Source organism: Hyaena hyaena, unplaced genomic scaffold (assembly GCF_003009895.1).
Source record: "Hyaena hyaena isolate Hyena2069 unplaced genomic scaffold, ASM300989v1 scaffold_575, whole genome shotgun sequence".
In the NCBI taxonomy this organism is placed as follows: domain Eukaryota; kingdom Metazoa; phylum Chordata; class Mammalia; order Carnivora; family Hyaenidae; genus Hyaena; species Hyaena hyaena.
Genome location: NW_024081206.1, coordinates 1,112,726 through 1,126,515, shown reverse-complemented (window position 1 = coordinate 1,126,515; position 13,790 = coordinate 1,112,726). Strand labels below are relative to the sequence as shown.

Sequence of the window (13,790 nt, the reverse complement as noted above, 5' to 3'; positions counted from 1 at the left end):
CATAGGGGAGGCGCCCTCCTCTTCTAGAATGATCTGTAATCTCCCTTAAGAAGGACAAGGATGAGGACCAAGATACCTATCATTTTCAATTATATGTGCTTACTTACATAATGAAAACAATAAGTCATCTCTAGGTAGGCAGGAGTCTAATGACCGTGAACGGCTACAAGAAAAGAGAATGTCGGCTTGCTCTCACCATGTAGGCATTAAGTACTGTGGACACCATGACTGTTGAGCAAGTTCCGTCTCATCTGCTCCAGTAGCCTAGTAATGGGGACCTGGGGAGCTCTGCTGGAAAGGAGGAGTAGGGTGGTGATCAATAAGGAATGTCTGTGCTGGGTGCAGGGTTAGGAGACAGCGGAATCCCTGCCACGGTTTTACTATCCTTGGTTTAGACATAACCTACTTACCTTGCACAGGCTAGTGTGATAAAACTGGCTGGAAATCATACTTTAAAACCTAGTTTAAATTTATGCTTTAAAAGTTCCTTTTCTGGTAGAAGCTTGAATTAGTAACTAGAAGCTCTGCTTTCCTTTTTTCCCCCAAGGCAGTTTGTGACTTCAAAAACTGCTTAGAAAAAAAAAAAGTGCAATTGTGTGTGTAGATTCGCACGGCACACAGCCAACAGCTACTGCTTCAAATACCTGCTGGCAGGTTGGATGTTTCGTTTTCAAAAATTGAAAATTCTTTCCTTCTGATTTTATATATAACAGTTGAGGCATTTAATGCTACTTTTCCTCTCTTCCTCATTTTGTCAAGGAAAGGGAGAGAGAGGAACTGGCAAGGAGCTGAAAACTTGTAGGGAATAATTTCCGTAGCTGTCTGGAGGACACTCGCAGGAACTGGCTAAATTACCCTCAGCTGACAGCCTTGAGGGCAGTGGTCTTCAAACTTGAGCCCGGCCTTAGAATCACCATGGAGGCATATTAAATATCCTGTCACCGGCACCCCACCGACTGAGCTTCTGACCCACCAGATCCAGGTGGAGCTTGAGAATCTGTATTTTCTAACAAGTTCCCAGGTGAGGCTGATGTGTTAGGCAGAAACCACGCCTCAAGAACCACTGGCCCCCAAACTGGCCTGACACTGGAGCCAGGGAGGTCCTGGACAGAGGGAGGTTTGGCTGTAGGAGAGGCTCCAAGGTCAGCCTCAAAGATGCATGCCAGTCAAAGTCCAGCCAAGACCAAAATTAGGCTGGCTGCAATTACTGTCAGTAAAGGATCTACATAGAGAGAATCGACCATAACCACTACGCAGTCATTTCCTATAAACACCTATTTTAGATGTAATGTTAATGCTTGATTTGTCGAGAATATTTTTAGGTGTTATGAATTTTTATCAAAAACGGAAAAATGTATGGCCGTGCTTTGGAGCACATGTAAAAGGAAGCTCTTTGGAGCTCAGATCGTGGCAAATCAAAGCATCACAGACAGCAAGTTCTGGCCCTAATTACAGGAGAGTGTCAAAAAGCAACAGTAGTTTCTTGAGAATGGTATATGAACCTGAAGTCAAAGATCAAGGTGACAGTCTCTCAGATTGTAAGCCATACAAGGCCTCAGTTTTCTGTTACTAAGAACAGCCATATGCCCATCGACTCCCGCTCTCCATGAGGCTGTGGCGGTGCCCGAGAGCCAGAGCCCCCACACTCTAGCACCCTAGGCTCACCTGGGGACACCTTCCATACCCTGATTCCTGGCAGGAAGCCCTGCTTTGTCTTGGCTCCCACTTGTTTACAGAAACCTGTTCTTCCTCCTTTTTCTCTTCCAGAGCCCACCCTTGAGCACCACCCACCTCATGCCCCTACCCCTGGCTTGTCTTAAATCACCACCCACATGTGTCGCCCACACTTTATAGTTTACAAAGCACTTTCTCAGAGACTCAGCACCCTGTTAGGGAGCGGTGGCAGTCGATCCTTCCTTTTTATTGTTTATAAAACCAAAACAGCTGAGCCTGGAGAAGTGAAGTGCCCCAAGTGGGGTGGCTGGGCTGGTGTAGACACGAGCTGCTTCTTCCACTCCCTGCTGGAGTTCCCCTCCCAGCGCTGGGACCACTTAATGACAGGGTGGAGCACAATGTCCTAGAGAGAGAAGACTACGGATTAAGTGGCTTCCTTTGCAGTTGGTACTTTGAAAACCTCTGGGCTTGGAGAATATGAAGTCATTTCTTTGCCAGACAGGAAAGGAGCTATTTTTGCAGAATCACTGTGAGGCCACTGCTACCCAGTGACTACAGAGCACATTCCTTAGAGCGGTGGTGCTGCTACCACCATAGTGACTGAGTACAAAGCCCATCTCTCCCAACCCAAGGAGAGCATGTTGTTTTAACATCTGCATCTTTCTAGAGCAGTTTGGGGTTCACAGTAAAACTGAGTGGAAGCTACAGAGATTCCCCATATGCCCCTTGTTTTGCACATGCGCAGCATGTCCGCCATTATCAACATCCCCCACCAGAGTGGTCCATTTGCTGATGGACCTACACTGACATGGCACCACTACCCCAAGTCCAAGGTTTATGGAGGGTTCATTGTTGGTGTCGTCGTACATTCTGTGGGTTTGGACACATGTATAATGGCATGTATCCACCATTATAGTTTCAGACAGAGTGGTTTCAATGCCCTAAAAATCCTTTTAGGAGAGCCCATTTTTATTTTATAATTTTTTTAAAGGTGTGCAGAAACAATTTTCTTTATTATTATTATTTAAATTTACATCCAAGTTAGTTAGCATATAGTGCAATAATGATTTCAGGAGTAGAATCCAGTGATTCATTCCCTACATTTAACACCCAGTGCTCATCCCAACAAGTGTCTTCGTTAGTGCCCCTTGTCCATTTAGCCCATTCCCCCACCCACAACCCATCCAGCATCCTCAGTTTGTTCTCTGTATTTAAGGGTCTCTTATGTTTTGCCCCCCTTCCTGTTTTTATGTTATTTTTGCTTCCCTTCTGCTATGTTCATATGTTTTGTATCTTAAATTCCACGTATGAGTGAAATTATATGATATTTGTTTTTCTCTGACTAATTTCATTTAGCATAACATACTCTAGTTCCATCCACATTGTTGTGGCAAGATTTCATTCTTTCTGATTGCCAAGTAATATTCCATTGTATATATGGAGTGTGTATATATATACACACTCCATCTGTAGGTGAATATTTGGGCTCTTTCCATACTTTGGCTGTTGTGAATAGCACAGCTATAAACACTGGGGTGCATGTGCCCCTTCAAAACAGCACACCTGTATCCTTTGGATAAATACCTAGTAGTGCAATTCCTGGGTTGTAGGGTAGTTCTATTTTTAATTTTTTGAGGAACCCCCATACTGTTTTCCAGAGTGGCTGTACCAGTTTGCATTTCTGCCAACAGTGCCAAAGGGTTTCTCTTTTTCCATATCCTCGCCAATGTTTGTTGTTACCCGAGTTGTTAATTTTAGCCATTCTGACTGGTGTGAGGTGGTATCTCATTATGGTTTTGATTTGTATTTCCCTGATGATGAGTGATGTTGAGCATTTTTTCATGTGTCTGTTAGCCATCCAGATGTCTTCTTTGTAAAAGTGTCTATTCATGTCTTTTGTCCATTTCTTCACTGGATTTTTTCTTTTTTGTATTTTGGGTATAGAGTTTGATAATTTCTTCATAGATTTTGAATACTAACCCTTTATCTGATATGTCATTTGCAAATATCTTCTCTCATTCTATCCGTTGCCTTTTAGTTTTACTGATTGTTTCCTTCTTCATGAAGATTTTTTTTTTATCTTGATGAGGTCCCAATAGTTCACTTTTGCTTGTTTCCCTTGCCTCCAGACACATGTTGAGTAAGAAGTTGCCGCGGCCAAGGTCAAAGAGGTTTTTGCCTGCCTTATCCTCTAGGATTTTTTTAAAAATAGTTTATTGTCAAGTTGGTTTCCATGTAACACCCAGTGCTCATCCCCACAAGTGCCCTCCTCCATGCCCATCACTCCCCTTCCCCTCTCCCCCACCCCCATCAGCCCTCAGTTCTCAGCATTCAAGAGTCTCTCATAGTTTGCCTCCCTCCCTCTCCCCAGTTATTTTTCCCCTTCTCCCCCATGGCCCACCATTAAGTTCCTCCTAATCCTCCTATACGTGCAAACATATGGTATTTGTCCTCTGCCTGACTTATTTCGCTCAGCATAACACCCTCAAGTTTCATCCATGTTGCTACACATGGCCAGATTTCATTCTTTCTCATTGCCATGTAGTATTCCATTGTGTGGATAAACCACATCTTCTTGATCCACTCGTCCGTTGATGGACACTTAGGCTCTTTCCATGTTTTGGCTATTGTTGAGAGTGCTGCTGTGAACACTGGGGTACATGTGCCATGTACATGTATGCATGTATGCATCATGCACTCCTATTTGCATGAAGATATTTGCAAATGACATATCAGATAAAGAGTTAGTATTCAAAATCTATGAAGAACCTATGCATCAGCGCTCCTGTATCCCTTGGGTAAATTCCTAGCAGTGCTATTGCTGGGTCATAGGGGAGTTCTATTTTATAATTTTTTTACAAAAAGCTATATGAGGGGTGCTTGGGTAGCTCAATGGTTGAGCATGTGACTCTTGATTTCGACTCAGGACATGATCTCACCAGTTCGTGAGTTGGAGCCCTGAGTCAGGCTCTGCACTACCAGATTCTCTCTCTTCCTCTCTCTCTTCCCCTCCCTGCCTCTCTCTGTCTCACACACACTCTCCAAAATAAATAAACTGGAAAAAAAAGAAATTAAAAAAACTGTATGATGAAACCCCTACAGAGGATACAACTTAAAGCTCAAGTATTAGAAGCACTGCACCTGAAAACCAGTCAGCCGCAAAGATTAAGCAATGAAGTAACATTTGTCAGTTAAGAAAGTCACATGAGCCACACCGTTCTATGGAGCTAGCACTTGCCAAAGCCACACCTTCTTCATTGGTCTCTTCCCTCTTGTGTTCCTTCCTTCTGCTCCCGAGTGTATAAAGCCTGCACTCTGGGGCAGGCACTGTGCTGTAAGAGGCAGCCCATATACCAGCACTGCTTTCCGAGGGACCCAAAGGTGGTGTAATAAATCCCAGGAATTCCAGGGCCTCCGACAGCTCCCTAATCCATCTGAACTATGCCTGGGTGCTTTAGACCCATGGTGCTCCACCTGGCTGCACGTCAGAGCTGCCTGGGCAACACCTTGTTCAAAGGGGCCCACACTTAGTTTAATGCCCTGCTGTCACAGGCTTGAAATCCTTCATAATTTCTGAACAAGGAGTCCCGCGATTTCATTTTGCACCTCGATCTGACCCACAAATTATGTAGTTGATCCTGCAGGCAGCTTTCAAGTATCTCCAGGCTCGGGGTGAAGCCAGACCAGCAGATCAGATTTCCCAGAGGTGGGACCCAGGCCTGTGTACTTTGGAAAGCTCCCCAGGTGACTGCAGTGGGTGGCCAACTTTGGGAACCACTGGTGTGGGAGAGACGTCCTTACCTGGGGTGTCCTTTGTGTGTTGTAGAGGACATGGGATTCACCTGGAGCCCTTTCCCAGACTCCACACACTGTTGTAGAAACTGATGTAGAAACTGATGAATATTCCAATTCCTAAATATTCTGATCCCACCGGACCCCAGGCAGGAAGTTTCAGTGAACGTGACCTTTGTCTGTGAGACAGCCCCACTGTGTTTGCAGTTCCCTCGTGTGAGTTGCTGTAACGGACTGCACGTGAACTGTCAGGACCTGCACAGTTGGGACACAGTGGTCCCTTGATTGTGACTTCATATCCATACGGCGGTGTTCCCTGTGACACTGCTAATTGAGCACACCCATCGAGAGCGGCATGGCAGGAAGTGGGATGGGCCTGGGCAGCAACCCTGGCTCGGACTCATAGCTGTGGAGTTTGGGCATGTTTTCCTTGTGCCCCAGTTTCCTTGTTAGTAAAATGAGCATCGTAATACCCAACTCATGAGGGTGCTATGAAGATCAAGTGAGATAAGACATACAAAGAGCCTAGCACATTGCCTGGCACATAGTAAGTGGTCTGTAGACTTTGGTATCCTATCTCCTCTAAGGCAAAATGTCCTCGACTCCTAAACTGTCCTTTTACTGAAAGAAAATGTATCTCATTATTATAGCAACAAGGAAGAAATACTGATATTCTTCAATTGGCATACTTATCAAATATGCAATTTGTATTCATATAGCTCATGGTTAGGTCAAGGTGTCAGAAGGGTGGATTGTACATGTACAGGTACATGCACATATTATAGATCAGACATATATACACACATATATGCATGTGTAGACGCATGTATACAAATATAGACAAGTGCACATATATGTATACTGTATACACGTATATGTACATATACATATGCACACATATATGACAGACCCCTACTGTGCAGTACATTTAAAAAAATGCTAATTAATCCAGGGCTCCTGGTAGCTTAGTTGGTTAAGTGTCCGACTATGGCTCAGGTCATTATCTCGTGGTTTGAGGGTTTGAGTCCCGTGTCGGGCTCTGTGCTCACAGCTCAGAGCCTAGAGCCAGCATTGGACTGTGTATCTCCTTCTTTCTCTGCCCCTCCCCCACCTGGACTCTGTCTTTCTCTCAAAAATAAACATTAAATTAAAAATAAATAAAAAGTTAAAAAAAAGTTTCTCAACTGAACAACAAAAGTAATGCTTATTATAACCATTCAAACATCAAAGTAACCTAAAAGTAACTAAATTAAGGTGACTAACATTACTTCCCCACTCCTATTCCTATGCTTGTAGGGCAGCCATTTTTAAACATATCTTTAATTTGAAGTTTAAATAAATTTTACATGGATTTTTTCCGTTGTTTTTCTTCTGCTTCCACACACACCCTCCATTTGGGTACATACTGCATTGCCATTCCATAATTTTCTTCATTTAACAGTATAATACGGACATGTTTGAAGTCAGTGCATATGACTCCTCCAGTGGTTTTCAGTATCTGCTGGCATTCTGCAGGCTGGACGCACCACTCTCCCTCCATCCCCTGGTAATGGGCATTCTGTATCTTGCTGGAGAAGATGCAGCAGCAAACAACCTTTTATAAAAATTTAAATACTAGTACTTCTACTTCTTTGGGATAGAGCAGGGATAGAGTCTCCAGCAGGTTATAACCCAAGAGCAGACCAAGCAAAAGCCAAACAAGGAATAGTAAGTACACCCCCACCACCACCACCACCACCTTTCATTGGCGTGCCAGCCACATCCCAGGCATCAGTGGGCACTCCAAGCTGTGAACGTGAATGAGACACAGTCTGACTTAAAGCAGTTCATTCATCAAAGCAGCATTCTATTAAATGTCAAAACCAGGGTCACACATGATATATGTCTTAAGGTCCACATTGAAATCATCCTAATGGTGCTGAATCCAACCTCTACTCCAGCCCTAGACTCTAACAAGTCCCACTGACCCTGGAGCTTTGCATGAAAAGCCCTTTCATGCAGCTTCCTTCCAATTACGTTCAAAGTAGGGAAAAAAAAAAAAAACGTCCAACTAAATCACAGAGGTCATGTTAACTTCCTTTCCTAATTCGGCCAGTGGTTTATCCACTCACAGTTTGCCCCCTCATTTTCTTCCAGAAGCTAAAGGTGAAAGAGAAACTTCCCCCGGCAGAAAGCACTGTGTCTCGTGTCGGGCCTTCGACACACATTTCAGCGATGCATTTACAAGAAGATAACTAAACAGTTAGTTACAAAACCAGGCTAAGTCGTAGAATAACTTTTGAAAGCACATTTAACAGGATTCAACAGATTTTTTAAAGCAGCTCTGAAATAGTGTTGCCAGAATTGTTTTTACTCGGTGATTTTTACTGCACAAATGTTTAAATGCTGTGGCACCCGTGGAGATGTGCAGCTCATGTTTGCTTGGAGAAATCACCGACTGTTCAGCTGCCAGGAGGGCATGGAGCCGCCAGCCTCCAGCTGCAGCGCCTTCAGGGCCTTCAGCTTCCCTGCAGCCCCTGCCAGGGACTGAGTGTGGAGGGAGGCTAGAGCTCAGGCCTTCCTGGAATGGGTGTTCTTGACTCCGGAGCTCCCCAGAGGAGGAAGAGGCTGACCGGTCCGCCTCAGCCAGGTCTGCATTGCGATCTGGAGCTCTCCTTGTCCATTCTTGCATCCTCCTTCCTCTTCATAATGTCAGGACAGCCTTGTGATCTGGGACTCTGGCCAATCTCGTTTCCTCCCCTGCTATGCTGCACGGCGTCTGTTAACTTCCCCACCTCACTTCTCAGTGTCTGCTTTCTGGGGTGTCTGATTGACACAGAACTTCCAGGGCAATGTAGGAACATCTCGTTCAGAGGGCCAAGGAGCCCGAACATGTCCCCCGGCCCCTGGACGTTCTTGCACCAGGCTCTGCTGAAAATGAATTATGACCTGCCAAAGTGAAACTGACCATTTCGTTTCCATTATTCAGCTGGGACACAAAAACCAAATGTGAGGAAAAACAAACTCATATATACTCTGGAATTCGACTTTAGTTACCCAAACTCTTTCTAAGAACTAAGGCGAAAAACATTATTTTGGTACAACTTTGGTGTTTGCCATGAACTGAGTAGGACCAGGGCATCATAGTTAAAATGAGAGGACGGGGGCGTCGGACTTCGGCTCAGGTGATGATCTCGTGGCTTGTGGTTTGAGCCCCTTGTGGGGCTCTGTGCTGACAGCTCAGATCCTGAAGCCTGCTTCAGATTCTGTGGCTCCCTTTCTCTCTGACCCTTTCCATCTCATGCTCTGTCTCTCTCTCCTTCAAAAAACAAATAAACATTAAAAATCTCTAAAAAAATAAAATGAGAGGACATTATTTCCATCCCTGTCACTTTAATTTTGGTTCCACTTGGAGCACTATTGTTCCTGGTAAGCTTCCTTCCCTTGTCCTTCCACAGACTGAGAAGGAAATGAGTGATGATTGCATTCTTATTGCAGGGGAGTTTGGAGAAGTATATAAGGGGCGTTTGAAACTTCCAGGCAAGAGGGAAATCTATGTGGCCATTAAGACATTGAAGGCTGGGTACTCGGAGAAGCAGCGCCGGGACTTCCTGAGTGAAGCAAGCATCATGGGCCAGTTTGACCATCCCAACATCATTCGCCTGGAAGGCGTGGTCACCAAGAGTCGGCCCGTCATGATCATCACGGAGTTCATGGAGAACGGTGCTTTGGATTCTTTCCTCAGGGTAAGAGCGGCTCCGGGGTCTGGGTGATGTTCGCAGTGTTGAATGCTGGGCAGACACGTCTGCATGAGGGTGAGCTGCCACATAGGAATCGCCTGATGAAATGTGGGTGGGCGTTGGAGATGTTCGCGAGGGTGACAGATCTGTTCCTGAAAGGGTAGAACAAAGAGGAGCCTGTGGACCCCTCAGAAGGAGGATAGCGTAGAGTAGGGCCTCGATAAATACTTGTTGGATGAATAGAGGCGGGTGAAGAATGGCCATCGGCACCTGCATGAATCACGGAGATTGAGGAGACTTCAGCTGCTATGCTGCCCTGTGTGATTCACACAGACGCCAGTGGCCATCTCTGCCTTTTCTCCGGCACAGAGGAAGCACCCTCCCCGCCTGCTCCCTTCATTTGCAGCTCAGAGATACAACAGTCTGCCCTTGTCTGATTCCCGGGCCACCCGCCCTCTGAAGGGGTAGTGACGAGGCAATGTGGCTCCAACCTACAGCAGAGGTGGGGGTACCTCCAGGCCACTGACGGCAGGGTCTGTAAGTGATTGTTGTCAAAACATGCTCATGTGGAGTCATGCTGGAGTCACTTTCATTTCTAAGGGACATCACAGAGTTCCTCAGAGCAGGGGTGAGTGAGAACAGCCATGATGCTGATGCCTGCAGAGTGGCAGCTGACTGAGCATAGGCCAGTGAGCGAGTCCTGCCTCAGCTGAGGCTTGAGAGCAGAGAGTACACGGGCAGCATCACAATGGAGCACGGCCTTCTGAGTGAGGACTTCAGGGTAATACCAAGTGGCAGGCTGTGCATGTCACCAGAGCTACCAAACAGTAGCTGCGGCTGCAGATCAAAGGATCATTCATATACTTGGTCTTGAAATATTCATGGGGTGAGCACTGTGGTCACGCCCCATCCTGGGTGCTGGGCCTACAGAGATGAAAGCGACATTGCTCTACTGCTATGTAGCAGATCACCCAAGAGTTCAGTGGCTTAGCACAATTTATTTTGTTTGTGAGTCTGCAGTGTGGGCAGGGCTCGGTGGGGAGATCTCTGTTCCATGTGGGATCAGCTGGGGCACTTCAATATCTGGGACCCGGAATCATCCAAACGTTCACTCACTCATCTGTCTGACAGTTGATGTTGGGTGTCAACTGGTGTCTTTCCAGGTGGCCTGCTTGGGCTTCCTCGCAGCAAGCTGGGTCCCAGGAACAAACATCCCACGAGAAGGCAAAGGCTGTGCCACTCTTGGAACCTAGCTTCAAGCCCCACAGCACCCTTCAACTACTGTGATATGACTCTCCAGATCCAAGGGGAGGAAATGGGCCCCACATCTTGATGGGGGACAGCAGCATGATGTTGTCTTACACATAAGGGATGGGAGGGCCTATTGTGGCCCCCCCCTTGGAGACTACAACCTGCCACAGAGGTCCCTGCTCTGAGGACCTTCGTGCCCCAAGTGCCCAGCAATCATCTGCCTAGATTCTGCTTTTTGTTCTGTGTGTGGTGTAAAGAGGTGTCATAAGGCTGGAGGAACTGAAATCTTCCTGGGGAAGCCAGGGAAGGCTTCAGAGAGGAGGGAGAATGATCTGATATTGGAGAATGAGGAACCCACCAGACAGACAGGGGGGCAGGCAGGTATGACAGAACAACTGAGCTGTGTATTCAGAGTTCAGGGCCAGCATGGCCTGTCTGTTAACCGTCCGGCAGCTGGTGGTGGCTCCAAAGCTCAGAAGCAGGGCTTGGGGCTGCAGTGTGAAAGGGTAGCCAGGGGACTTGTCTAGAGGCTGCATTTGCACATACTGAAACTACCTTGGCAGGGTGAACACGCACCTTTGCCTCCTCTGGGTTATTAGGCAATAGTGGCTTATTTTTGAACGAGGGGATGTGCGGGGACAACGGATGGGGCAGATGTACTTTGCCTGGTACAGGCTCCTTGAGGGTATGTGCCATGCCTTTTATTTTGAAACCCCTAGTGCCTAACACAGTGAGCACCTGATAAATGCTACTTGGATTTTTTTTTTTTGATTTTTTTTTTAAAAGCCATAAAAAATTATTTCTGGCACAAAAATGTGTGGGAATGACAGGGGAAATGTACTCATCCTGAGCGTCCATGGTCTCTTGTTCTTGTGGCCGGACCTCTCATGTCAGAGTCGAGTAGAGACTGTGCTTCCCTGGTGGCATTCGTTCATGACCAGGGATCTTCTCGTGAAGACAGCTGACTAAATGTGAACAGAAGGCCATGTTAGGAGAAAAAGGACTTTCTGGGACCAGCCTCCAGACCGTTTTAGGAGTCATTTATTTCCTGTGAGTTACTTGATTGAACTTCTCAGAGTCACAACACGATTTAAAGCCTGTGATCAGACTTTCTCCCTGAAACATGCAGGGAACAAGGAAATTCATTCTCAGGAGGCTGCAGAGAATCAAAACCCTACACTGATGCTCCATACAGACCTATTTCCATGCGAGGCCCAAGACCTGCAGACATGGTGAACACCAGTATTTGTCATGATGATGAGGCCTGGGGGTGGGAGAAGAGCCAGAGGCAAGAGGGGAACACAGAGAGGCAGAGGAGAAGGGATGGCAAGTAAGGAGTGGCGGGGCAGGCTACGCCAAGAGGAGAGGGGAAATGAAGCGTTTCTGACTCCTCGCACGGCATGGAGACAGGTAATCTATAAATCTAATTTCAGCCTTACTACCAAACCCTGGAGCATAGCAACATTAATTGATGTATCTGCTGCTTGGTAAAATTGAAAAGTAGGTCATCAGTTCAGTTCTGCAGGGTCCATCTTCTGGGAAGTAGTATAATTTTAGGCTCACCATTCAGAGAAGAAAGGAAAAGAGTTAGTCCTCAATTTGTGCAACTGCCCTTGCCCCGAGACACACACACACCACACACACACACACACACACACACACACACACACACCCCATTTACACTGGGCACAGCAGCTTTGGAGAGTGGCTGCAGCTCCAGCTTTGGGCCTGTGTCTGGGAGGCTGTGGCCACTGGGGATCCAGTGGGCACACTGGCTTCTTGCAGCCCACCCACTGCTTGTCTCCCATTGCAGGACTTAGAATCCTGCACCTTCTGGAAGGATTAGAAACGCCTTATTTTCTAACCACACATTCCATAGGTTCAGTATTATCCATGTTTTTAAATGTCTGTGTCATGGATTGTGTAGCATACAAATCCATAATAGATCCTGTTGGCACTGGTGTCTCTCGCATGATCTTAGGAATGGCCCCTGAAGCCCTCTTCAATGTCCCGTGCCATAGCCAAGAAGGTCAACATGCTCTGTAGACCCTTCTTGCCTTGCTTGGCCTTGTAGTTGCTGCTGGGTCATCCACTGATGGTCATAACTGGAGGACCCTTGAAAGTTACTGAGAACTATCAAATGCAGACATTTCTTATCAGGGAGGCTCATTCACAGGCTGGAGTGCATGACCATAACCCAGAGATCAGGAGGAGAATGCCAGACTGGACCTCCTGAGACCTAGGTTCTGCTTTGCACTCCGCCGTGAGTCACCAGTGGCCTTTAGCAAATCTGTTAACTCAATTTCCCAATCTATAAACTAAAGGCATTGGAATTGAATGATCTTGAAAGGTAGGGTTCTTACAGTTAAAAAAAAATCTATGATTCATTCTCTTCAAACAAATCAAATAAGGGTTTCATTTCCTGAAGTGGATTTGTCAATGAAAGTTGAAATACCTAAATCCTTCCTGCCTAATAAAAGGGCCAGCAAGTGGCGTCAGTGAATTTGCCAAAAAGCAATTTCAGCAGAAAGCACTTCATGAAGGGAGGAAAGTTTAAATCACTTCACTGTGCTGTATTTCTTCTCTGTACTGCTTTTTACTGTGTGATCAGCGTGGAGCCTGATCCTTTCCCAGTCACTGAGAAAACTGGGCTTTTTCTGACGCGTACATCTTGGTATGCTGATGTTCCTCTCTTTGAAGGTTCTTCTTGGGGAGTTAGACCAATGAACTGAACTTAAAACAGTTGAATGTGTCAGGGAATCTTAATAGGTTTATGTCTTTAAGTTTCACCAGGATTATGAACTCAACAGGCGGGATCCTGTCTTATCATGAAACGTGATTACCCTGCAGGTTCTAAAGAAAATATGTTGCCATCACAAAGTCAGCATATTCCATGGAAAAGGCCCTGGACGGGAATTTAAAGATTCAAATAAGAGTAGCGTATTTGAGGTACACATGTCTCTACTTTCTTTTTCTATGACCCTGGCAGACGTCATTAATCAACCATGTCACTTTTTGCTACAAAGCTTCTACACAGCCTTCTCCACACATTTGAGGAAGGCGTTACCAGTTGATCACAGATGGAATGTCAGTGCAGAAGTAATTTGCTATCCTGGACTTAGATTCTTGTGATAAATCAAAGCCACACAGAATAATTTAAGGCTGATCACTTAAACTTTGTGGACTTCGTCTTTTCTGAAAGGCAATAAACTGTTGCCTGCCTTTCACAAAGGAGGATCAAACATATTCCATCAAGAATGACTTGCCATTCAAAAGTCAAGAAATAGAAGAAATCATTTTAGGTAATAAATGACCCAGATTTCAGGCCTGCATCATTAGGCCCCAGTCATCCAC

At 45.9% G+C, this 13,790-nt stretch overlaps 1 protein-coding gene across 1 annotated transcript in view; it reads left to right on the top strand.

The window, feature by feature from the left end:
• EPHB1 (EPH receptor B1) overlaps nucleotides 1–13,790 on the top strand; it is a 144,785-nt gene that overhangs the window by 79,005 nt on the left and 51,990 nt on the right. Inside the window, exon 9 of the mRNA XM_039256473.1 lies at nucleotides 8,944–9,191. Coding sequence (XP_039112404.1) covers nucleotides 8,944–9,191 — 248 coding nt within the window. The remainder of the gene's footprint in view (nucleotides 1–8,943; nucleotides 9,192–13,790) is intronic.